Raw genomic sequence first — 25,458 nt, forward strand, 5'->3', positions numbered from 1 at the left:
GGAGAATAGGGATGTCCTCTCAGTTTGAGAGGGAGTGATGTTGGACATCACATGTGCATTCTCCTCTTTAAGTGATGAAGAGAGAATGGTGAAGGATTGGATAAGCATTTGTGGTTTCCTTGAGGATATAACATCCAAGAAAGGAAAGGTACCAACACTCTTTGAGAATGAGACGGGCATTCAAGAGGAGTGGTCGAAGAGGACCGATTATTCTTTGAGGACTCAAGTATGAAGATCCAAGATAAGAATAGTTCTAAAAACACATGCCTTGGGAACATGTGGATGGGGTATGTGCCTTGTCGAGGTAGTGAGGTATTACACATAAAGCCTCCCATCATGATGCTCTTGAATGAGGAAGAGCTTGTCTAGTTAGGCCTCAGAGACAGTGTTGGTCATAATGATTATGCTTACAGTATGGCTTATTGTTAAATTTGGCAACTAGAGCCCAACTTCACCTTGGACAGCGCATATGAGGCATCTGATATTTTTATTGTATTGCTCTCTTCGAGAGGTGTAGGATTGATCTAAAAATCATCCCATTCTGATATGTACAAATGAAATTATGAATTTATTTTGATTATGGACAAATTGTCAAGGTCGGCCAGCCATCAAAATTGCACCTCAACGTTGCATATAAATACAAGGAGCCTCCTCCTCATTTTGGCATCTCACTCACACTCATTCTTCTCTCTCCTTCATTGATTGGGTATGAATTTCAGAGGAAGCTCTCCACACGTGCGAAGAAGAGAAGGGTTTTTTGTCCCTGCATTGACCAACATTGACCGAAGTTGCAGGAGGGTTGTTTTGACTTGCGTTGACCTGTTTTGACTGCAGTTTTGTGTGGGGGATCTTTGTTTGGGTAGGCCGCATTTTTGGGCACAAAAATCGAGGTTGTTTGACCACTATTTGACCAACGTTGATTGCATAAGGATTTGTTGTAGCATTGACTTTTGTTGACCAAATTTGACTAGACTTTTTTGGACTGTTTTTGGGTTGATTTGACTAGCTATTGGAGGCCGAGTTGACCGAGTTGTTTTGGAGGTCAAAATCTTCCCTGTTGACCAGTGTTGACTTTCTGTTTAGGGCTTTCTATTACTGTTGTTTGACTGGTCAGATTTCACTTTGATTGGGCAAAGTGAAAATTGTATATTGTACTCTCTCTGTTGAACTTTTGAAGAATTATAAGAGGAATTGATCAAGGGTTTCCCCACATTGGGATTTGTCCTTGGTTGGTGCCATATCTTGTGTCCTCTTGTCTTGGCTTGTCTTCTACTATTATTGTTTATGTTCTATCTGCATTTTACTATTATGTTGATGTGATTGCTAAACTGAATATTGATATTGGGCTAAAAAGAAAATTGAAGTAAAATTGCTCTTAAGCATAGAACATACCATTGTTATCTAAAATTAACATGATATCAGAGGTGAGGTGAAGACAAAGCCCAAGCTAGAGTGAAAAGAGCAATCACTGATCAAGGACAAGATTCAATGGCCTCCACATCCTACTTCAAGTCTGATGATAAGTTTCATGATAAGTTTGTCTATCATGCATGGAAGATGTCTCTTGATTTGACTTTAGAAGAGCAAGATTTTATGGATTATGTGCAGAGAAAGATTTCGGAACCTCCTTCAAATGCACTGGTTGTTGCTAAGACAAAGTACAAGAAAGGTGAAGTCAAAGCCAAGAAGATCATCTGGGATTCTATTCATAAGCATTTAGTTGCTTACATCTCCGGTTTGAACACACCAAAGGAGATATATGACAGGTTGGTTGGCATGTTTAAATCTAGTAATACAAACCAAGTTCTTTTCCTCAAGAACAAGTTGAAGGATATAACGAAGGGAAGAAATGAAGACATTCAATCCTACTTCATGAGGATCACTGAAATCAAAAATGATCTCCTTTCGATTGGAGATGTTATTGTTGATAGGAAGCTTACTCTCGTTGCCCTTGGAGGACTCCCTCGTGAATGGCACGTGTTCAACACCACTATTCTTAATAACAACAGGATTCCAAGATTTGAAGAATTGTTGACTAGATGTTCTCAAGAAGAAACAACGATGATGGAACTAGATATGCCTTCAAATAGGAATGATCCTACTGCATTCTCCGCTCATGCTAAAAAGAAGAACAATGCAGGTTCAAAGAAGCAATGTCAAGGAAGGCCAGGTTTCAACAATGGAAGGAAGGGAAGATGCTTCATTTGCAACAAGTTTGGCCATTATGCTAGGGAGTGTCCTAATAGAAGGGATACACCTCATGATGATGACAACCACAAAAACCACAATTTTGGGGCAACAACAATCAAAGGAATGGCAGATTCAACAACCATGGAAAAAAGAAAGCTCCCGCTCCTCATTAAGGAAATGGCCACCCTCCCTAGAGATCAAGAAACACCAGGTATGATGAATCTAATGTTGTTGATAACAAGCAAAAATAATTTTATCTTATATCTGCCCTCTCTACTGCATCTCCTCCGGACACTTTGGGAAATTGGTTCATTGATAGTGGTGCCTCGAGGCACTTCACTAGGTATAAGGAAGCTCTTTCAAATCTGATTGAAAAGGATACAAATTTGGAAATTATCCTTGGAGACAATGCCACCTATCCCGTGAAGGGAGTTGGGAATGTTACTCTTCAATTGAATCAAGGTAACACCATTCATCTACAAGAAGTACTATATGTACCCGATCTAAAGAAGAACCCGATATCTATCTCGGCAATGGAGGACAAAGGATTCAAGGTGGCATTCATCGATGGAAAGGTACGTGTGTGGAATAAAAATTTCAAAGATGCATTTACACTTGGATTCAGGGTTGATAGCCTATATCAAGTTGAAGAAAGTCCATTGGGAGCTATGACTTGCGACACATCACTTCAATCCGAATTATGGCACCGGAGGTTTGCTCATCTACATTATAAGGCTCTACCCAATGTGAGGAAGATGGTGACAGGTATGCCCGAATTTAAAGTAGAACATGAAGGTGTTTGTCAGGGGTGTGCCGAAGGAAAACATACAAGCGGACCATTCCCCTCAAGTGATAGCAAGATTACCGACAAATTGCAATTGGTTCATTCTGATCTATCTGGTATGATGCATGTGAACTCATTGGGAGGATATTTATATTATGCTATGATTTCTCTCGCAAGACTTGGATATATTTCTTGAAGAAGAAGGACGAAGTATTCTCATGGTTTCGTTCTTTCAAAGCTTTGGTCGAAAATCAAACCGAGAAGAAGATCAAAATATTGAAGACCGATAATGGAACCGAATATGAATCAAATGAGTTCAATAACTATTATAGAGAAGTTGGCATTAAGAGGGAGACTAATACTGCATATACTCCCGAGCAAAAAGGAGTTGCTGAAAGGAAGAACTGTTCTATTGTAGAAGCCACTCGTGCCATGCTTCATGATCAAAGCCTTTCGAAGTTCTTATGGGCCGAAGTTGCAAACATTGTCGTGTATGTTCAAAATAGATGCCCTCATCAAGTGTTGGACTCCAAAACTCCCAAAGATGTTTTCACCAGTAAGAAACCTGATGTTTCTCACTTTAGAATTTTTGGTAGTCCTGTATATTTTCATGTGCCGAAAGAAAAGAGAAGCAAAATGGATGCTTCTAAGAAGAAACAAACATTTGTGGGCTACACTGAAACTTCTAAGGCATATAGAATTTATGTGCCTGGTCAAAGAGAAGTGGAGATAAGTCATGATATCAACTTCGATGAGGATGTTGCCCTTGGGAAGATTAGTAACCTTCCTCTTCCAAGGAAGGACAAAGAAGCAGATTTAGGAAAGCAGGGAGAACTGCAAAATGAGCCGATGCCCAACGCTGAAGGACCAATGGATCTCATTGATCCACCCCCTCATGAGCCCTCCCCTTCAAAAAGGAGACCCTCATGTCTTAGGGAGACTCTCGAAGATGTCGAGAGACATGTTGCACCTAGGGGGACATTTCGTGAAAGCAAGAAGCCGAATAGGTACCAAGGGTACTTAACTGCAATGAGCACGATTGTTCAATCTGAGCCTTGCACATTCGAAGAAGCTGATAAGCACCAAGTTTGGAAGGATGCAATGAACGAAGAGTATGAGTCGATTATGAAGAATGATGTCTGGGATGTGGTCCCTATACCCAAGGACAAATCCGTTGTCACCTCGAAATGGCTCTACAAGATCAAGCATGGAGCTGATGGAAGTGCTGAAAAGTTCAAGGCCAAATTTGTTGCTCGAGGCTTCTCTCAAAAGGAAGGTGTAGATTATGATGAGATATTTGCACCAGTTGCCCACTACACCACCATCTGTTCGATCATAGCCCTTGCTGCCTTGCAAGGATGGAATCTACACCAGATGGATGTCAAGACTGCCTTCTTGCATGGTTCAATTAAGGAGGAAGTCTATGTAGAACAACCCGAGGGGTTCGAAGTTCAAGATCATTAGACACATGTATGCAGATTGAAGAAAGCCTTCTATGGGTTGAGGCAAGCTCCCCAAGCTTGGTATGAGAGGATTGACAACTATTTGATGAAGTTGGGATTTACAAGAAGTAGAGTTGATCTGAACCTTTACTTTAAGGTTGATAATGATAGACCTCTCATCTTGGCACTCTATGTGAACGATCTCTTTCTGACAGGTGCAGACCCTCTTATTCATCAATGTAAGAGGGATTTGGCTTCTAAATTCGAGATGAAGGACCTAGGACTGATGCAATACTTCCTAGGGTTGGAGGTCTAGCAAAAGCCAAGTGAAATTTTCCTTTCTCAAGGAAAATACATCATGAAGCTACTTCAAAGATTTGGGATGGTGGACTGCAAGTCCGTGATTACTCCAATGGAAATTAACTTCAAAAAGTTATCCGAAAATGATGCTGGGCCCGATTTGGGAAATCCTTCTGAGTATCATCAACTCGTGGCGGCCCTGATGTTCTTGGTGAACTCTCGTCCGGACATATGTTTTGCAGTGAATACATTGAGTTAGTTTATGGTCGAGCCTCATCACATACATTGGATTGTTGCCAAGAATCTCTTGAGATATCGGGCACAATCACTTATGGACTGAGATACACTATCGGGAATGTGAGGTTCCATGGTTACACTGATGTAGACTAGGCTGGCAGTGTGGTGGATCGTAAAAGCACATCTAGATGTTGCTTCTCTCTGATTCTGCTTCGATATCATGGATGAGCACGAAGCAGAAGTTGGTTGCCTTAAGCACCACTGATGCTGAATACATCGTTGCTTGTATGACCTCCTATGAAGTTGTTTGGTTAAGGAAGCGCTTTAGTGAGTTGTTTGGACATGTGTTGGATACCACTGTGATCTTCTGTGACAACCAGAGTGGGATTCGTTTTTATGAGAATCTCGTGTTTCATGACCGCTCCAAGCATATTGATATCAAGTACCACTTTATCCGGAATATGGTATAACAGAGAGCAATGAGGCTCCAACACATTAGGACTAATGATCATTTTGTCGATATTCATACGAAGCCCCTAGGGAAGGTCAAATTATTAACCTTCCGTGAACGACTTGGAGTCGTGGAGAGACCCTATTATGAGGGTCCCGTATGAGATGGATGTTGAGCTCTGGGAGCTCCGGGGGGCTTGGGGTACTTCTTGGAGTGATGAGCGATCATAGGGTGAGTGGTTCACCTTCCCCTAATGGTGCGTGATGTACAAGGTGAGTGGTTCATCTTCCCCTATGATGCCCCATGTTGAGATATGCATAAGGATGAGTGGTTCACCTTCTCCTATGGCATATGAGCAGGTGGTTCACCTTCTCCTACCAGCACATCCTACCCATGCAGTCTGGAACTCATGGGAAGTACTTCTCATCTGGCCAATGCGTAGGGAAATGAGGATAGGGACCATAGTACTACCGATTGATGCATCGTTCACTACTGTACTCCCTATGCTAGGATGTTGATATTGATCTGGGACCAATGGAGACTGACTTCGGGTCAATTAAGAGTGGTATGACACACTCTCTATTATTGGACACTGACTTCAAGTCAGTGGAGAATGGTATGATACATTCTCAATCATTTCTTTTTTCTTCATGGTTCAACAAAGCAGAGATAGGGATGGTACAGATTATCAGGCAATTTGGCAGGTGAAGTTCTCCCTAGTTGAGAGGGAGTGTTAAATTTGGAAACTAGCGCCATACTTCACCTTGGACAACTCATATGAGGCAGCTGATATTTTTATTGTATTCCTCTCTTCGAGAGGTGTAGGATTGATCTAAAGATCATCCCATTCTGACATGTACAAATGAAATTATGAATTTATTTTCATTACAGACAAATTGTCAAGGTCGGTCAGCCATCAAAATTGCACCTCAACGTTGCATATAAATACAAGGAGCCTCCTCCTTATTTTGGCATCTCACTCACACTCATTCTTCTCTCTCCTTCATTGATTGGGTGCGAATTTTAGAGGCAGCTCTCCACAGGTGCGAAGAAGATAAGGGTTTTATGTCCCTGCGTTGACCAACGTTGACCGAAATTGTAGGAGGATTGTTTTGACTTGCGCTGACCAACGTTGACCTGTTTTGACTGTCGTTTTGTGTCAGGGATCTCTGTTTGGGTAGGCTGCATTTCTAGGCACAAAAATAGAGGTTGTTTGACCAACGTTAACTGCATAATGGTCCTCATCTGAACTGTGTTGTAGGTTCATCTGAACCTCCTCTGGAAGCCGAAACCAGTATATATCGACTGCCCTAGTTTGAAGCCGGAAACTGCTGAAACTGAAGCTGCAACTACAGAAGCAAAGATTGACTTGCGTGGCCTAAAAGATCTCCTCATCTGAACTGTGTTGTAGGTTCATCTGAACCTCCTCTGGAAGCCGAAACCAGTCTCCATTGGTCCTCAGACTGATCTGGGACCAATGGAGACTGACTTCGGGTCAATTAAGAGTGGTATGACACACTCTCTATTATTGGACACTGACTTCAAGTCAGTGGAGAATGGTATGATACATTCTCAATCATTTCTTTTTTCTTCATGGTTCAACAGAGCAGAGATAGGGATGGTATAGATTATCAGGCAATTTGGCAGGTGAAGTTCTCCCTAGTTGAGAGGGAGTGTTAAATTTGGAAACTAGCGCCATACTTCACCTTGGACAACTCATATGAGGCAGCTGATATTTTTATTGTATTCCTCTCTTCGAGAGGTGTAGGATTGATCTAAAGATCATCCCATTCTGACATGTACAAATGAAATTATGAATTTATTTTCATTACGGACAATCGGTCAGCCATCAAAATTGCACCTCAACGTTGCATATAAATACAAGGAGCCTCCTCCTTATTTTGGCATCTCACTCACACTCATTCTTCTCTCTCCTTCATTGATTGGGTGCGAATTTTAGAGGCAGCTCTCCACAGGTGCGAAGAAGATAAGGGTTTTATGTCCCTGCGTTGACCAACGTTGACCGAAATTGTAGGAGGATTGTTTTGACTTGCGCTGACCAACGTTGACCTGTTTTGACTGTGGTTTTGTGTCAGGGATCTCTGTTTGGGTAGGCTGCATTTCTAGGCACAAAAATAGAGGTTGTTTGACCAACGTTAACTGCATAATGGTTCGCTACAATGTTGACTTTCGTTGACCAGATTTGACTGGACTTTTTTAAACTGTTTCTGCGCTGATTTGACTAGTTGTTGGAAGCTGAGTTGACTGAGTTTGACCGAGTTGTTTTGAAGGTCAAAATCTACCCTATTGACTAGCGTTGACTTTCTGGTTAGGGCTTTCTGTTACTATTGTTTGACTGGTCAAATTTCACTTTGATTGGGCAAGTGAAAATTGTATATAGTACTCTCTCTCTCTACTGAACTTCTGATGAATTATAAGAATTGATCAAAGGTTTCCCCACAATGGGGTTTGTCCCTAGCTGGTGCCATATCTTGTGTCCTCTTGTCTTGGCTTGTCTTTGATTGTTATTGTTTATGTTCTATTTGCATTTTACTATCATGTTGATGTGATTGATGAACTGGATATTGATATTGAGCTAACAAGAAAATTGAAGTAAAATTGCTCTTAAGCATAGAACATACCATTGTTATCTATAATTAACACTTATCAATCCAACTCTTGTTGTGAGAACTCTTTAGTTTGATAAATGATGTTGTTTTAATTGTACAATTATGAATAACTCCTTAGTTAAAAGGACGTGTTGGAAAAGTAACTAGTTTCGGTCTTCATAATTTTTGTACTCATTTCAATATGTATCCTATGTAACAAACAAGAGAAGAAAAGAAAAAGTTATTATTATTAAATCATGGGTTTTATGCTCTTTATTGATGGTCTTCTAGCTAAAAGCATGTTTTTCATGCTTCTAGGGATTGTTAGGTCTTAGGATTTATTATCATCAGTCAAAGGAGTCAACATCGTGTTTATAAGCCCCTTCTAGGCAAAATATATCATGTAAAAGAATTATTTTTGAGTCTAGAAGTCCTAGAAACTCCTAAAGTACAAGTCAGCCCTGGCAGCATCAAATCTGCCTAAAGGAGGGAATTTTACCCCTTGGAAAAGCCATATAAAGGAGCAATTCGGCCTCATTTGGTATTCACTCACTCCACAAGTTCGATATCACAAGAAGAAGTTCGACCTATAGCTGGGAGAAATAGAAAAGGGAAGCAAAGGTCTAGGAGAAGAAAGGAGGACGAAATATCTTGTTTTTGGGCTCTATCTCTTTCACATGTCTGAAATTCTAAGGGATTTTGGGCTGCAGAAAGAGGCTGAAGTTTCAGATCCAAGTTGTAGTGGGACGAAATGTAGCATCTTGTAGCTGGAAGGAAGAATACTCTATCTAGACCTTGTTGACCTTAGGAAGAGTTGTCTTGCTCTAGGAAGGTCTTAGGAGGAGGTTGAATAAGGGTTTCCTTGGAAGCTACAAGACCAAAATTGCAGGGTCGAAATTGCAAGACGAGTTGCAGTATTGAAGGTGACAGATCAAAGTTGCAGTTTGTAGCTGGTTGGTGCAAAATCAAAGGACTTGAAGAATGGTTGACTTAATACTAGGAGGACTTGGTCTAGGATTTGGGTCTTCGTATCTCATTTGAAGCAGATTCTAAGAAGAGATGAGTTTTTCAGGTTTTACCCTTGGAGGGGTTTTGCCTTGGTTGAGAGCCTAATATCTATGTCCTCTATTGTTGTTGCTTCTATTCGTGATATTTGTTTGATGAAAAGATCTAAGTAAAGAACGCAAGAAGTTTAATAATTTCACAAGCAAATATTAAAGTAAAGGAAAATAAGAATCAATTGCTGCCACTTTGTATTTTCCAACAAGTGTAACATAAATCAATAGACAAACACATTCAACACATAGAACACAAGATATACCGAAGAAACCCCAACTCTGAGGAAAACTTGCAAATGTGTGTGTTTTCTATTAGCTCAGCAAATAATAATTTTCTCAAGATTTATACAGCAAGGAAAGCTTCCCTTCTACAACAAACTCCACTCAAAAACTGATTTGAATCAAAAGCAAGACAACCCCTGCGGAATGCTTCCGCAAATCTGCTCCTCTGCGCATAGATTTGCATTGTACGACCATGCAAATCAATCTATCCCCGTGCACTAACACTCGTTGTAGGTTGCACTGGTTCTAAATTGGGTAAGCCTATTCAGCATCTTTCTTCTAGCCTCTCAATCCTTGATCTACTCGCTGACTGTTGAAAACCCTTCTCTTGTTGAGCCAATCACACACTCTATGTGCTCATCGAACTGACCACTTGCTCTATCTCCTCTTATAATTTCGACCTCAACCCTAATATCTCTCTCAACGGCTAAGATTGATTCGTGATGAAGGGCTAAGAATAAATCATAAGTTAACTTAGGAAATTTTAATTTTTCCAGAGTCCAACTTTTTTTCTATATAATACTACCTAAGCACCCATGGGGATTTGAACCAGTGACCTATCGCAAGGAGTGCCTTAACAATGCACCCATTTACCGTCAATCCAAAGCCCTGTAGGCCCCTGAGTCCAACTTTAGAAAATAGTAAAATAAATCAATATTCTGCTAAAGTGGTTGTCTTGTGGGTTCCTCCAGCATTAGCACTTAGGCAAGCAGAACCCTTACTTCTCTACTCCAATCAACACCCATCATAAAGTATTAAGTAGATGCGTCTTATCCTATGAGAATATACTGTTGCATTAAAGCCTTGAGCAAATCAAAGTTGAATTATGAAGAAAGCAGAGCAGTGCTGCTGCAAGTGCACTTCATGTTAATAGTTAAAACTGTGTTATATAGTTGCATATTAAAGCAATAGCCCATTTTGCTTCCCATAGTTGTAAATTAAGGTAAGAACCAATGTTACTCCTTGAATTGTATCTCCATTTTACCAATTTTACTACAAAGAGCTGCTTAAGCCTTAGACAGATTTCTAAACATTGTTTTGGCACACCCGCTGATACCAAAAACTGGATAATGGGTGTTCTTCTATTGTTCAGAAATCTTTTTAAAGCTTAAGCAGCTCTTTATTCATTTTTATCGTCCTGTGATTTTGCCTCTGCAGAACCTAGTAAACCTAACCCATTCCATTTGTGACAGCCGATTGCATCAGCTGCAGAAAGTTGTCAGAGAACTTATGAAAAGTACTTAACATGGGATGCCTATCCAGCATCTGTACACTTCTTCTCTCTAGCCATAAAACTGCCATCAACCCAAATAAGATGACATAAAACCCTGCAGGTCTTTATATCCAATTGTAAAGCAATTGACCAGATTCAACCAAGCAGAAACTTTAGATGGTAACAAGATCATATTCTCAAGTGTGGACAAAGGGTAGTTGGAAACATGCTGCCAGAAAGAGAACCTCCCAAAAATGTCTATTTACTATTGATGGTATGAAGGAAGGTAGAGCCAGTTTGTTAGTTCCAAAGCATCTGTGGAATAGTCTGATGAAGGTTTTAAGAAAGCTTTTATGATAATTTGCAAAGAGGGGCAAAGCTCCTAGTTTCAAACTTGTCAATAAGGAAAGGAATTATTAACATTGAAGTATACTCCACAACATATGCAAACTTTTATTTTGAACATTTAACAGGTTACATCTAATGAATATCAAGAATTCAGTCTGTCAGTTGAAATTTGAAGTAAATACACTATAGCAAATTTTCTAATTGTTTCAGAAATGCCTTATCATCGCAGCTCTCATTTGGAATTGACCAATAATACATGGAAGCAGATAACAGCAGCTGTCTAATGTGTATGAACCATAAAGAAAGTGCTCATTTCTTCAACATGAAAACACTAACAAGAACAGTGCTTCATACACGTTTAAAATTAGTATTTTTTGAAAAACAGTTGCCTCTAGAATGATTTCCAAGATCACAGGAATTCTCATCAAATAGATCTATATACAAGAGTGTGCCATGATACAAACATTTTCTTATTTCTCGGGATACGATGGAGATGTATTATAATAAAGAGAATTCAAATTCGGTAACAATTGGTAAGGTTTCACAAAAAACAAAACAAAACAAAAAAACTGATATTTTAAAACAATACCGTATCATGTGCATGCAGAAGTGATTGTCGTTGCTGATGAAGGTCATGAAGAATGGACACACCAAGGTCTTCTGTCTCCAGAAGGGTCCTCCTGCCTTCCTTGATCCGGTCACTTGTCTGGTTAAGTCTCTCTGTCGAATTCAATAATCTACCCCTCTGATCTGCTGATGCCTACACCATTTGACAAAAAGAAATTAATTAAAAAACTAAGGAAAAATAAAGGCACTTCAAAGGGAATAAACTAGAAAATATGTTCCAATGTTGACAGGGAAAAATTTACTATCAGAAAACATTCAATCAGCTGTATAATATGTATTACAAATAATTATTCTTAATGAATGGTAACTATTCTCAACTTTCCTATTTGCCTCTTCTATATAGCATGATTGCATTCAACACTGAACAGCCATGTATCTATACCCTAGGTCCTGAAGCAATTACTAGAATGCTGTCATGCTTGCCTTAGTGGGCAGATTGAAAAGGTGAACACAAAGTTCAAACTATGACTAATAATGCCTTTGGCATTCCAATGCATTTTAAAGTGAGAAAGGTTATTCTCTACAAGGTAATTTATCTTTCCTTAGACATCAGACATATATATAAGTTTGTAACTGTGCCTTGTAACTCTGAAGAATTCACTGTAACTCCCTTATGTAATCAGATATGCTTACAAAAATTTTGCATGCCCATCTATTTGTGAAAATTAATGATTCACATGCAATGACTGCAGTACTATGATGCTTTGAACTAGAAAATAATACAGTCTCAGTTTACCATAATAATAAATCTATGGGGGCCCCGGGTGGAGTGTTTGGACCAAGAGAGAGTGGGGGCAGGCTACCACCATCCCACCAGGCCACATGCCAGAAATGAGAGCAGAGAGCACATTATCCACTCTTCATATCCCATGAGTGACAATTTATATCTTTGGATCAAAATGCTGGGATGCATGAGAAACATACAGGCATCCCTCCTGAATCACTCTGCTATCTGGGCAGCAATAAGGATCCCATACCAGTTGAAGCTACAGATTCAGATAAATACTCTTGATTGTCTCTTTGTTTCCTGTCCTTATTTCTCTATGTTTCCATTTTGTATTTTTCAGTCTTAAAAGGACCCAGGTAGTCCTGCTTCTAGTTCATCTTTTTTGGTTTTTGAAACTACAGGCAGAAGCATATCTTCTGCTCTTTTGAAAAGACTGGATTTCTGGGTCTGGTCTGGTCTTCGCAGTGACCAACCAAGTCAGAATTCAGTGACCTAATATGTTTTCAGGCAATACAAAATATATACTTCACAAAAAAATGATAAATTTATGAGGTGACCTCATCTCACAACTTTAATATACTGCCATGTTGCAAAATATTTAAAAAATAATAATTACTTGTTAAATATCCATTTTATACAAAATCACATCTGTATGGTAAACATGTAACTCGATGCAGAGAAAATATAATTACCATTAATGTATCACCCATCCCTGATTCAAGTAGCTCATCTCTCGCAGCCTGGGTATCAATAGGAGATGAAGTCTTCTTAACATCTCTTTTTAAGTTATTCAAATCTGACTTATACTCCCTTAATTTTGCAAGAAAAGTAGCCTTCAGACTTGGCTGCAAACTTCTTGCTTCAAGGTCCATTTTCCGGATCTGGTTGCACAAATTTTAAAAGTTGTGCGAAAATGTTATAGATATCCATGTATAAGCAATTACACATCTTATCGTACATCATAACCTTTAAACACAAATAACCTTCCGAAACAAGCAAATGCAGATAATTAAAGTATTCGCATACCAAAGCTTCTGCTTCGTCTAATCCAGATTTCAACTCCGTAATTTTTTGTTTCTTTTGCTCTGCAAAGCCAAGTCCAAGCATGAAAGTGAGCAAACTGATTTTGAATATACTATCAAAAGATTCAAAACAGTGTCGATGAAAAATAGTCACAAAGACTCAACTGGGTGATCTAGTTTGGCCTTTTATTGTTAAGTCTGTATTAGAAGTTTTATAATGTTTTGAATCTCGATGACAAACCTTTATATACAATAAGAGTCAATCCATGACTGCAGCTGTTGGACTAGGTTGGATCAACTTCAAATAATATTCAAAATTAAGTTTTATGGAAATGTAACCCAGTACAATGATGTCAAAGTGGGATCTTTACATAATGACGACATGAAAAGATCATCTGATACTATATAAGTTATGCAACCTTGTGAGAACAATCACAATCAAATTGAATACAGTAGGGAAAAACACTTTTATAAGCATGTTCCCCAATCTTTCCAGCAATACAAGTCCACAAATATTCTAGTGTGCTTGCAGAAACTGACATGCAAGAATTAGCAAAACAAATTATTTGACATCTCTTATGAAAACTCAGACTTTAAGCAATTGCATCAGTTGTTGCATGGAAATTCTTTATTAAAATTTTGGTACCATATCTCCATTAGAAGTGTTTATACTCATTTTATTAGACAAAGTTGTTGAATATTTATAACAGTTTTGGCCCTTTATCTTTCATAAACAACTAACTGCCCTTTATTCTGTGCCATCCCTGAAAATGGCATACAAGAAGCTTGTATTAACTACGCATAGTAAAATGGTCTGCAAGCTCCTTGTCTGTAAGTGAAAATGGCAACAAAGCAATTTCAGAAAAGAAAACAATCCTTATTAGGGCCACTTTGCATAGGATATTTGATTAAGCTACATTATGATTGGATTCTTACCCATAACACAGATTTTTGTTGGGTGACCTCAAGGATAAGGTCAACTAATTTTGAAAATGTTATGCAATAATTAATGCACCTATAAAAGTACATCTAAACTAGTACTATATCAGCCAGTGCCAAATTCTTTGTTAAGGTTAGGCAGTCCTGTTCCTCCAAAAGATATAAACAGGTAGATTTTATGATTTGCCTTATCAACCAAAAGTTAAAACTAGGAAAATAAAAGGTGAAAATTGATTCATTTCAATAGGTTGTCTGCTGTTAATATTAATGTATGTTGGAGCAAATCACTCAGTGCTTAAAGGATAGTAAGTTAGGATGGATCTATGTGTGTGTACGTGTCCGTGATGCATCTATGCTGTTGTGTATGTAATGGATCTACATTCAATCTTTTTTGACATATATGTGGTGTTTGTGTGTATGTATTCTATTTTTTATTTAGGGTTGATGTTGAATTTCTTTTTAGAAATATCACGTCAGGACTCAGCTCAGTATTAGGCACAGACATTGCACACCTTCTTCATAATGGGCTGTAAAATGCACCTCTCACTGCAATAATTTGTGTAATCTTTGTTCATAGAATTTGTAGAAAAGTGAAACTATACAATCTTTATGTATAGATGCCATTGTACACTTTGGTTGATCTAATGTATTCAAGTTGAATGAAATGCAAACTTGCACCTACCATCAAATGCAGGCTTCATCTTCATGTCCACTAAAGAAAAGTTATCCAGTTACAAACTGAAGCACGATTGTTGTGATATTCTTGCACAGTTTGGAAATATCTGGACAATGAATTTCAGGGCTATCATGATGCATGTGCCCTCAAAATTTTGAGTTGTTCTTCAGAAGCCATTCATTTGATATTTAATGGGCTCAAATCTGCTTTCCCCAGTTCTATTATAGAACATCAAAAGTAAACCTAGACCAAATGGGTATTTAGAAGGTGAATTTTAAGGAATCTTTGATTTGTAAAAAAATTAATGCATCACATGACACAAACTACTGGCATATTATATCTAAAATAAAGACATACAAATCTCACATGACCCAGATCAATAATTCTGGATTTGAGACCTCTGTGGTACAATATTTTTGATTTAGTCATTGGAGATTCCACAGTAAGAAAAATTATCTGCCAACGTTTCAAATCCCAACCGGGATCCATCATCAGGGCAACTTGAAGCTTGAAGCTAGTAATCTGCTCTTCTTCTATCAAGCTTCAAGTTGCCCTGATGATGGATCCCGGTTGGGATTTGAAACGTTGGCAGAAAAATTTTCTTACTGTGGAATCTCCGATGACTAAATCAGATCAATAATGATAAAATATCTAGAACATGGGGTCAGGTGAAGTTCAATTATTACTCTCTGAATATCTTCTGATGTACTTTCCCTAAGACTCTCTCATTGGCCTCCTTGGACATCTCCTTGGTCCTTAACACCATGCAACTTCCTAGATGTGGACCCAAACTTGATTTCCTCCTTGAATAGAGCTTGATAAATGAAGTGCTCCTCTTGGCCTCTGCTCTGCCATCGCAAATTCTCTCAAACTAAAGAGGAAATCCCATCCTATTTGTCATTCTCCTCATTTGTGAGTATAGTTGAGGTGCAATCTGGACAAATCAAACACCAATCTGTATTGTTCTTCACTATAGTTGTCCATGACTTCTCAGCCTATTACCTCGCTATGATTTCTTTCTCAACATTCACAATCATATGTAACCAGCAAATGAAAACACAAAAAAATTAAAATACCATCCATATAGTTGAATGATTCCTAAACTCTCCAAAATCATGTGCACAGTTTTAGTTAAGGTCCTATTACATCTCCTCATTGCCCTGTCACAGCATCTGCCCCCTCAGATCCATGAGCTATCAAACAGCCATTTTCACATCTCTGCATTCTCATGTAATTTTTTCAGCATTGCTATTGTTACCAATCACAACAGGGTTCTCAATTATCAACAATCATAATCATCCAGCAGGTTGGGACTGCTCACTATCAAATTCCAAGGCCAGTAATGGCACTAGATGTTAAGTGTGAATCCATCCAAATGGAAATGTTAACAAGACAATTTTAATTAAAAAAGATATGAGCACATGAATCAAATAGATAAAAAGAGGAAAAAACAATCACAACATTTAGATCACAAGAATTTCCATTAAAGCTCTTACGCCAACTCACATTCTCATTTACACATATATACACATCTTCAACAGAGACGGTGGTGTGATACAAAGTATACAAAGAAGTCACCTCCACTCATGATGCTATCTCAACTATTGAGGAACACAATGATTCACTTGATTAATTAGGACTTTCTAATGATGTCTTGATAAAGACCATGAGAGGTAGCTAGCAACCCCCTCATAAAATACTAAACTAAACCATAATATGCTAACAACAGTTCCATTGATCACATGTGTGTGTCACTAAAGACAAATACAATACAAGACAACATAACATGGTAACTATTTAGAGCTAATAAAATTATGTTGATCATTGCTAATTGTGGAAGGTGTATTCTGATTGCCAGATACATTTGCATTAATGGCACTGGACATTGGAATGGTGGATTATTATATTGTGATACCAAATGAACATGGAAATAAGGGTCAAACAGGACAAAAGCGCTAAGATATGCCCTAGGAGATGGAAGATAAATGCACAAAACAATACCCATTTCTATTAGTGTTGTGATCATACTGAAGATGGTGCTCATTTTTTAGGGTTGGACATAATAAGTTATAGCAAACCTTTCTCATACAACACAGATAAGATACTAATAAATATTATTGATGTCCACAAGAGGCCAAAAAGGCAGGTCATGGGACTTAAAAAGTACATCAGTGGTGATAAGCAATGGGAAGCAAAAGCAACTCCTCTAGCTAGACGCTAAGAGAGAAAAGAGGGAGGAAAAAGCAACATTATAGACAACAGTATGAATAAAAGGTGAGAATGTCATACTTCAATGTCTCAATAGAAGTAGATATAAAGACAGAAGAGCAAGATGAAGAAGCAGCCTCAAGACCTGCAAAGGGTGAACACTGAAGATGCCACTAGTGCAGAGGAGGAAATGCCAGATTTCAGGTATACAACAGCGATGGGACCTATGCACTGCTGACTACCATATTATATTATCCCATCTACTACTATCTTTTCCAATCTGATGCCAAGAGGACCTTATCTTGTCTCACCTAGTACCTATCTTAAAATTGTTCTTATCTTATCCTATTGTTGTCTCAACTAATCTTGGAGGGACAAAAATCTACTTAAACACACTAATATGAAGATCAAATGAGTCTTTTGGAGAATCCATTCTACAAGAAATCTATGAGACTTCTTCCATTCCATATTGCCTTGGAGGCTGGGCCTGAGTTGGCAAAGCACACCTCCTCAGAAAAGCTACTTAATTTTATGTGATCATTTGCAATAATAAAAATTGATTAAATGAGTTCATTTACCAGATTTTCAGTATAGTTCCCTTGGCTGATACTTTCATAATTCTCTTTAGAAAAATTAGTTTCCATTTCCAATTTCAGTTTAGAAAATTCATAATTAGTTTCGGCTGTAAGATCTCCTATTTTCGCCCACAGGGATTTGGTTCGATGGTGAAGGGTGCACTGTTAGAGCACTCCATGCGATATGCCACCGGCTCCAATCCCCCTGTTGGTGCTGACTTACCCAAAAAAAAAAAAAAATCTCATATTTCCAGTTCAGATTCGGGTACAAGTTGCATTCTTCAGTTCTCACAGTAGTCACTATAAAATTGATATGTGGCGGATGTACAGAAGAGGGGAGATGGTGAGAATTCCTCTATACGATTGTATGCTTCTGCTGGAGCCCCAGATGGAGAGAGCGGCCATTATTGAGCTTCTCTCTGGCTTGCGAAGGAGTGTTTGTTTGTTGAACGGAGTCATGGAACATATCAAGTCATTTGGAAAGGTGTATTTGGGTTACGACATCAAGAAGGTTGACCACAGATACTATCAATTCACAGTTGGTGCTTTGGGGGGTGGAGTTGTTAGTTTTTGTAGCATCGTATGTGTTCTAACCACGAAATTTGGTGGAGAGACTAGAATACATGAGATCTCCAAAACCCAGAAATCATTTTTGAAAATCCCCCCTAAAAGTGTCTCAATCAGATTATTAACTATTTTTTAAATATTTCCATCTAAACTTAGGGAATATGTTTAATTAATCAGTATTAATTGAGATAAGGCGAAAATAGTCTAGAAACTCACATAGATCGATCCAGAGATGATCCTAGCCATCGATTATGTTTTAATCTTGGTCGTTGGTGCTCCAACAGTGGATTACAAGAGGAGGTCGATGTGGTGATGGAGAAGGCACTAGAGCAGTTCAATTTATTGGTAGATCAATTTCCAAAGTAGCAGCAATCAGTTGCCAAAGAGAGTTAGAGATCAAAGCAGTTAGTGAGGAGCAGAGACAATGAAGCTGGAGGAAGTATCCCAGATCCAACGAGTGCATTTGCAGAAAGGCAGAAGAGCCACAGAGAAGCTGACGTTGGGGCAACGCAACAGCTTCTAGAGGCAAGTTCAATTTGCTAAGAGGGCAAGACGTCTTCAATTCCAGAGGTCGGGAAGGAGTCCCAGAGTGTCGGAGAAGCATTTTCCCAGCCAGCAAAAGGCATAACGACTTCATAAGAGACCAATGAGAGGCTTGACATCAAGCAGGCTGCACAGAGCAATGCAAAGGCTGATACAAAGGGTCAAAGGGCCAGGTTTCTAAAGGCAAGTTGTGTCGAGGATTGCCTGTGAGGTGAGGAAATTCCTCACTAGATTTTTGCCAGTATTTTTCTCTATAGGATTGACAGATTTCGGCATCCAATTATACTCAGAATTTCTCACTACTGCTTGATAATAAAGCCCTCACTGTTGCACCAGTTTTCCCAAGTTGGCTTTCTCTGGGGACATTTGTCCAAAAATAATTGTCCCATATTTTATTTGTGTGTGCTAGCATTTCTCAGCTTCCAACGTTTTATTTTTTTGTAGAATTTTATTTGTGAAGGTTGCAGTGTATTTATTTTGATATTTGTCGTAGCAGATAAATTGTTAATTAATTAACAATTAGGAGAAATAATATTAGTTGTTGCAATAGGATTCCAGTTTGTGGAATTTTCACATGGTATCAGAGCGCAGTTGATCAACCGAAGAGCTCAAAGGTGAAAAGAAGGAATTTCACTGCTCAGTGTGGGCAACAGGCCAAAATTCCCAAGGGCAACAAAGTCTTTTGTCAAGAAGTCAAATTGCTTGAGGAGGTTCGATTTTTCTGAGGGGAAGAAAAATTCAATCCTTCCAGATCGAGTGATTCCAAAGGCAAGGGGAGCAACTCAAATTTTTTCGTTGGGTAGATCTCTAGCTAGACGCAGAGGTTTTGCAGCAGTATGCTAGAGCCTAGAGCAAAGCCAGCATTGGGGTGGAAGAGAGAAGTCACACACAGAGGGAAAATTTTCCTCAGGGAACTTCTAGTTTCAAGAAGTTCAATTTTTCTTGCAAATCGCAATGGTTGTGAGCAGACCTTCTCACTCCAGAAACGAGTGTGAATAGCAGAGCAGCAACCGAGCAGAAGGAAAGAGGAATTTTTTGACAGTTCGTTGAGATGGCCACTGCTGGGCTTCGTGATCAGGACAGGTTGGATGGAGCTTCCAACTACGTCATCTGGAAGGCAAGGATGTCCTTCCTTCTAGATGAATATGGCCTGAAAACCTATATTGATGCAGTAGTGGCGGTTCCTCGGGATGCAAATCAATAACAATAATACAAGGAGATCGTGTGGGCGAAGCGGTTGATCCTAGATGGAGTTGGGGATCATGCATCTCACATATAGCTGGCAAAGATACTGCCAAACAGATGTGGGATGCTCTCTCCACGTTATATCAAGGTACTTTTGAGCAGCAGAAGATGTACCTAGGGGAGAAGTTGAGACCCATCTGGATGCAGAAAGGGGAAGGGATAGACCCCTTCCTTACCAAGATTCAGAAGGTCCCAGACCAGCTGTCAATTGTTGGGGCAGCGCTTCAACCAACAGAGCTAGTGTGATTGGCATTCAATAACGTCTCAGAGGATTGGCAGGTCTTTGTCCAAAGCATATTGGGTAGAGATAAGCTACCAGACTAAGATAGAAAGTGTGTCGATTTGCAATAGGAGGAGTTGAGGCAAGCTCTGTTAAAGAGCTTCATCAATCGCAGCAGCAGCGGATCGAAAACGGTGAAGGAGGAGGAGAATGTGGCCCTCATATCAAAGGGTCCTAGTCAGGGACAATGGGAGCAGAGAAAGAAGAATAAGGACCTGTCAAAGGTCAAGTGCTTCATGTGTGGTGAGCTCGGCCACTATAGTACCTAGTGTCCTCTGAGGAAGAGGGACAAGGAGGAGAAGCAAGACCAATAGGCAACTTCAACAGAGGTCAATAGGCTTTCCTCCAGTCTGGAGGAAGACTTCATATATGTGCAGATATACCTCCAGGAGTGAGGTGGGGTGACTTGGTGTTGTAGCCCCATAGAGCTATAAAGATTGGGCAGGGTCCTTGAGGACCTCATGGATCATTAACTTGCTACAGGGCCCACATTATTCAGTAGCAAGATGGATCAGTGGCAGTTGATGCAGAAAGAGACCGAGTGATAGTTGCAAAGACTAGTAGGAGTCAGAGGCCGGGGAGCGCAGTGCAGAGTCAGCAGCAGCACAGATTCTTCAGTGACAGTGCAGATGCTAGTAGCAGTCAGAGACTCGAGAGACAGTTGCATCATATTGAACACAGTTGATTCAGTATTTTGTATGCTTTTTAGTTGCAGCAGCAACAGATAAGAGGGAGTTGCAGTGCAGATGCAGACAGTTGCATCATACTGAACACAGTTGATTCAGTATTTTGTATGCTTTTTAGTTGCAGCAGCAACAGATAAGAGGGAGTTGCAGATGCAGTGTTAGCAGCAATATCGCAGCATCAGCAGCGACACAAATGCAAAGTATATCAAAGTTGCGCAGTGGTTGCGTGACAGGAGATGATACAAAGACAGAGTGTTGTGGCAAGGTGTGCAGCACTAGAACACATTCCTCGCTAAGAGGGAGTGTTAGTTTTTGTAACATCGAACGTGTCCTAGCCATGAAATTTGGTGGAGAGGCTACAATAAATGAGATCTCCAAAACCCAGAAATCGTTTTTGGAAATTTCGCTTAGAAGTGTCTCAATTAGATTATTAATTGTTTCTTTTTTAATATTTCCTAAGTCTAAACTTAGGGAATATGGTTAACTAATCAGTATTAATTGAGATAAGGCGAGAATAGTGTAGAAACTCACACGGATCGATCCATACATGATCCTAGATATCGATTATGTTTTAATCTTGGTCGTTGGTGCTCCAACAGTGGATTATAAGAGGAGGTCGATGTGGTGATGGAGAAGGCACTTGAGCAGTTCGATTTCTTGGCAGATCGGTTTCCAGAGTAGCAGCAATCAGTTGCCGAAGAGAGCTAGAGATGGAAGCAGTAAGTGAGGGGGAGAGACAGTGAGGCTGGAGGAAGTATTCCAGATCCATTGAGTGCATTTGCCGAGGGGCAAAAGAGCCACATTGAAGCTGACACTGAGGCAACGCAGTAGCTTCTAGAGCCAAGTTTAATTTGCTGAGAGGGAAAGACACCTTCAGTTCTAGAGGCTGGGAAGGAGTCCCAGAGTGTCAGAAAAGCATTTTCCCAGCCAGCAGATGGCAAAGTGACTTCATTAAAGACCAGTCAAAGGCTTCATGTCAAGCAGGTTGCACAGATCAATGCAGAGGGGTCAAATGGTTGAGCTTTTATAGGCAAGTTGTGTAGAGGATTGCTTGTGGGGTGAGGAAATTCCTCACTAGATTTTTGCCAGTGTTTTTCTCTGTAGGATTTCCAAATTTCGACATCCAGTTGTACTCATAATTTCTCACTGCTACTTAATAATAAAACCATCACTACTACACCAGTTTTCCCAAGTTATGTTTTTCCGGGGGACATTTGTCCAAAAATAATTCTCATATTTTATGTGCACGCTAGCATTTCTCAGCTTCCAACCTTTTATTTTTCCATAGAATTTTATTTGTGAAGGTTGTAGTGTATTTATTTCGATATTTGTTGTAGCAAATAAATTGTTAATTAATTAACAATTAGGAGAAATAATATCAGTTGTTGCAATAGGATTCCAGTTTGTGGAATTTTCACAGGGGCGTGCTTTCCAAAGAATCCATGGTGTCACCAACACTGAGGTTGGATACTCTCAAGGAGCTCTTCCCAACCCCACTTATCCTAATGTTTGCATAGACAAGACCAATCACATTGAGATCAAGAGGGTTCAATACAACCCCAATCAATGCACCTATGAATCCTTTTTGGATCTTTTCTGGTCTCGTCATGATCTGAACTCTCTCTTTTCAGTGTTTCGGTCTTGTCATAGACTGCAATTACCTTCAAACTTCGGCTCTATTTGCACACCTCAGATAGCTTCGGTTCAATTGCAGACTGGTAGTCTCTTTATTTTGGCTCCTTCAGATGATTTCAAATATTCGTATCACAAGTACAGACCATGAAAGAGTTCAATTCCTTTATTTTGTAGACTTCTTCTATAGCTCGGCTTCTATTCAATTGCAGAGATCGAATTCTTTGTTATTTCTTGCTTGTTCACCAAATGAGCTCGACTAGAAGGCTTTAAATAGTCGTTCAAGAGGTGTCCAATAGCCACATATGCCGACATGACTGAGAGAGAAAACTCTTTCCTTTTTCTTGCAAAATGTCAAATGTGACAAGACTCAATTACAAATGTCTTTGATTCTTTTTTACTTGTAAAGCATAAACAACATGCTTGAATAAGAATAGAATAATAAAAATAAATTCATTAATATTTTTTCTTTCATTATGAAGACCAACACTAGTTACATTTTCCAACACATCAGTGGTGAGTGTTTCATCTCAGGTTGGAGGTATGATGTACACCTCGCCAAATCTGATCAAATCTAGGGGTGGTTTGGAGGATTCTTTGTGGTTTGGCTCCTAGCTTCTTTTTCTCTTGGAGGTTTTGGATGGGTTGTTTTGGGCTCTACCCTCTCTCTTCAGATTTTATGGTTAGCATGGGTAGGACATCAGGTCTCTTTTTTTCTCTGCCTTCACAGCATACACTGGTCTTCTCAGATCAGCATAGATTTGAAAGAAAAAATCCCTCTTTCTACTTCATTGGGGCCACTGGGAAGCTTAGATGTTTTGAACCATGCAAAAGGGTTTCCGATTTTTGTCAAGACACTGAAATGGAACTAATCCAGATTTGGGTTTCTGAATTAGAAACAGTGGTGTCCCTAAAGCAGGTCTTGGAGAATCGCTTAGGGATTCTTGTAGACATGCAACGGCTAATTTGTGAAGGGAAACAGTTGCGGGATCTGTTACTTTTGCATGATTATAGTATTTCTAGGAACTCCAACACTGTTATGCTACTGAGCCTTTGTGGGGGTGCAATGGGGTCCAAGAATCCAGTTGCTTCAGCTTCATATAAGGATGTGACAAGGGGTAAGGGGCCCATATCAACATATTAGCCTTCATTCATTCCAAGACCATATATTGTCGAATGATTTGATCAAATGTCAGCACTAGAGGTCAATAATAAAGAGGTACATCGTCTCTTTTTTGTTTTACAGTCTAGGGCTGTCATTTGTAGATTTAATGGTTTTTCACCAAACTCTGAAGCATTGCATCAATGGGTCTGTTAAAATTGGCAACTACGGCAAAATTCCACTTTGGACAGATCATTTGATGACCAAATTGATCTAAAGATTATCAAATTTGGACAAGTAAAAATGTGTTTTTAAATTTATGCCCACACGTGTAAATTGTTCAGGTCAGCCACATCATCATATAGGCTCATGAAGCCAAAGAGACATGTGACTTCACCCTCAACAACTTGTATAAATACAAGTGACCTCTCACCTCATTTGGCATCATCATAACTCACACATTCTTCTCTCTCCTTCTCTCATTGGTTCATATAACTATTGGGCATTCTCTTTCTCTCACACGTGGCAAGGAGAACAAATTTCAGACTGAAGTACAGGGCCAAAAATTTTAGAAGTTGATTTAAGTTTGACTAGCATTGACCAGGGACTGTTTGACCAGGTTTGACTATGATTTTGGAGGGTTTGACTCTATTGGACCAAACCACATTGATTGGCACAAAAACGAGATTTTATGGGTTGTTTGCCTGCATTGACCACAGGCCTGTTTGATGGCAGGGTTGATTTCAAGTTGACCAAGTTTGACCACAAATTTTATGACTGTTTTGGGCTGACTTTGACCATTGCTAGAGGTCGAGTTGGACTACCTTTGACCGAGCTTCAAAGGGGTTTTGTTGCTACATTAACCATGTTTGACTTCCTGGTTAGGGCTGAATTTGACTACAATTGACTAAAGATTTGATAGGGTTGTTTTGACTTTGATTTGGCAAGTCAACTTTGACTTTTTGTACTCTCTCTCTGTCCTGGACATTTGATATAATAATAAGAAGAATTGATCAAAGGGTTTTTCCCACATTAAGGTTTTGCCCTGGCATCCGCTTGTCTTGGCTTGTCTTCTGCACTTTATTTTATGTTCTATCTACAATTGTTGTCAATGTGATTTATGGTTAATCTAATTGCTATTGGAAAACTAAATTGGAAATTGTCACTGGGCTGCTAAAAGAACATTGAAGTAATTGTGCTAAGCATAGAACATATCATTGTTAACTAAAATTAACAGGGTCTTTACAGCCTGGACAAAAACTATGACATTTATCTCTGTTCAAAAGGATTTTTCATTGTTCAATTTGACTCTCAGGTTGATTTCATGAAAGTCTTGCAGGAAGGACCTTGATTTTGGGGAAGATCACGGATTTTCATCACCTCTTGGTTCCTGAAGTTTGATTCTTCAACAATGGTGGTAACAAAGATGTTGGTTTAGGTAAGGTTGCCAAACCTTCCTCTTCCTTTTTGGCATCACAAGGTACTAGAGGATGGTAGAAATTCTTTGGGCTTCTTCCAAAAAATGGATGCCAAAAGAACAGAGAAAGGTTCACTTACTTTTGCTCAAAATTGTATTCAAATAGATCCAAGTAAAGGCCTATCTGACCATATTTTGCTGAAACATAGATCCTATCAGATGATCCAAATCTTGGATTATGAAAACACTGCATTCAAATGTCACACTTGTTTCCAAACAGGACACCCGTCCACAAGCT

General features: G+C 39.3%; 1 protein-coding gene across 1 annotated transcript in view; it reads right to left on the minus strand.

The window, feature by feature from the left end:
* LOC149180119 (vesicle transport v-SNARE 11-like) overlaps window positions 1–25,458 on the minus strand; it is a 103,126-nt gene that overhangs the window by 43,659 nt on the left and 34,009 nt on the right. Inside the window, exons 2-4 of the mRNA XM_089415905.1 lie at window positions 13,295–13,353; window positions 12,961–13,149; window positions 11,504–11,674 (exon numbers count right to left, since the gene is read on the minus strand). Of these exons, the coding sequence (XP_089272031.1) occupies window positions 11,504–11,674; window positions 12,961–13,149; window positions 13,295–13,353 (419 nt within the window). The remainder of the gene's footprint in view (window positions 1–11,503; window positions 11,675–12,960; window positions 13,150–13,294; window positions 13,354–25,458) is intronic.

Source organism: Pinus tabuliformis, chromosome 3_2, assembly GCF_031772625.1.
Source record: "Pinus tabuliformis cultivar Carrire ecotype Pingquan chromosome 3_2, CPIR1, whole genome shotgun sequence".
NCBI classification, from domain to species: Eukaryota; Viridiplantae; Streptophyta; class Pinopsida; order Pinales; family Pinaceae; genus Pinus; species Pinus tabuliformis.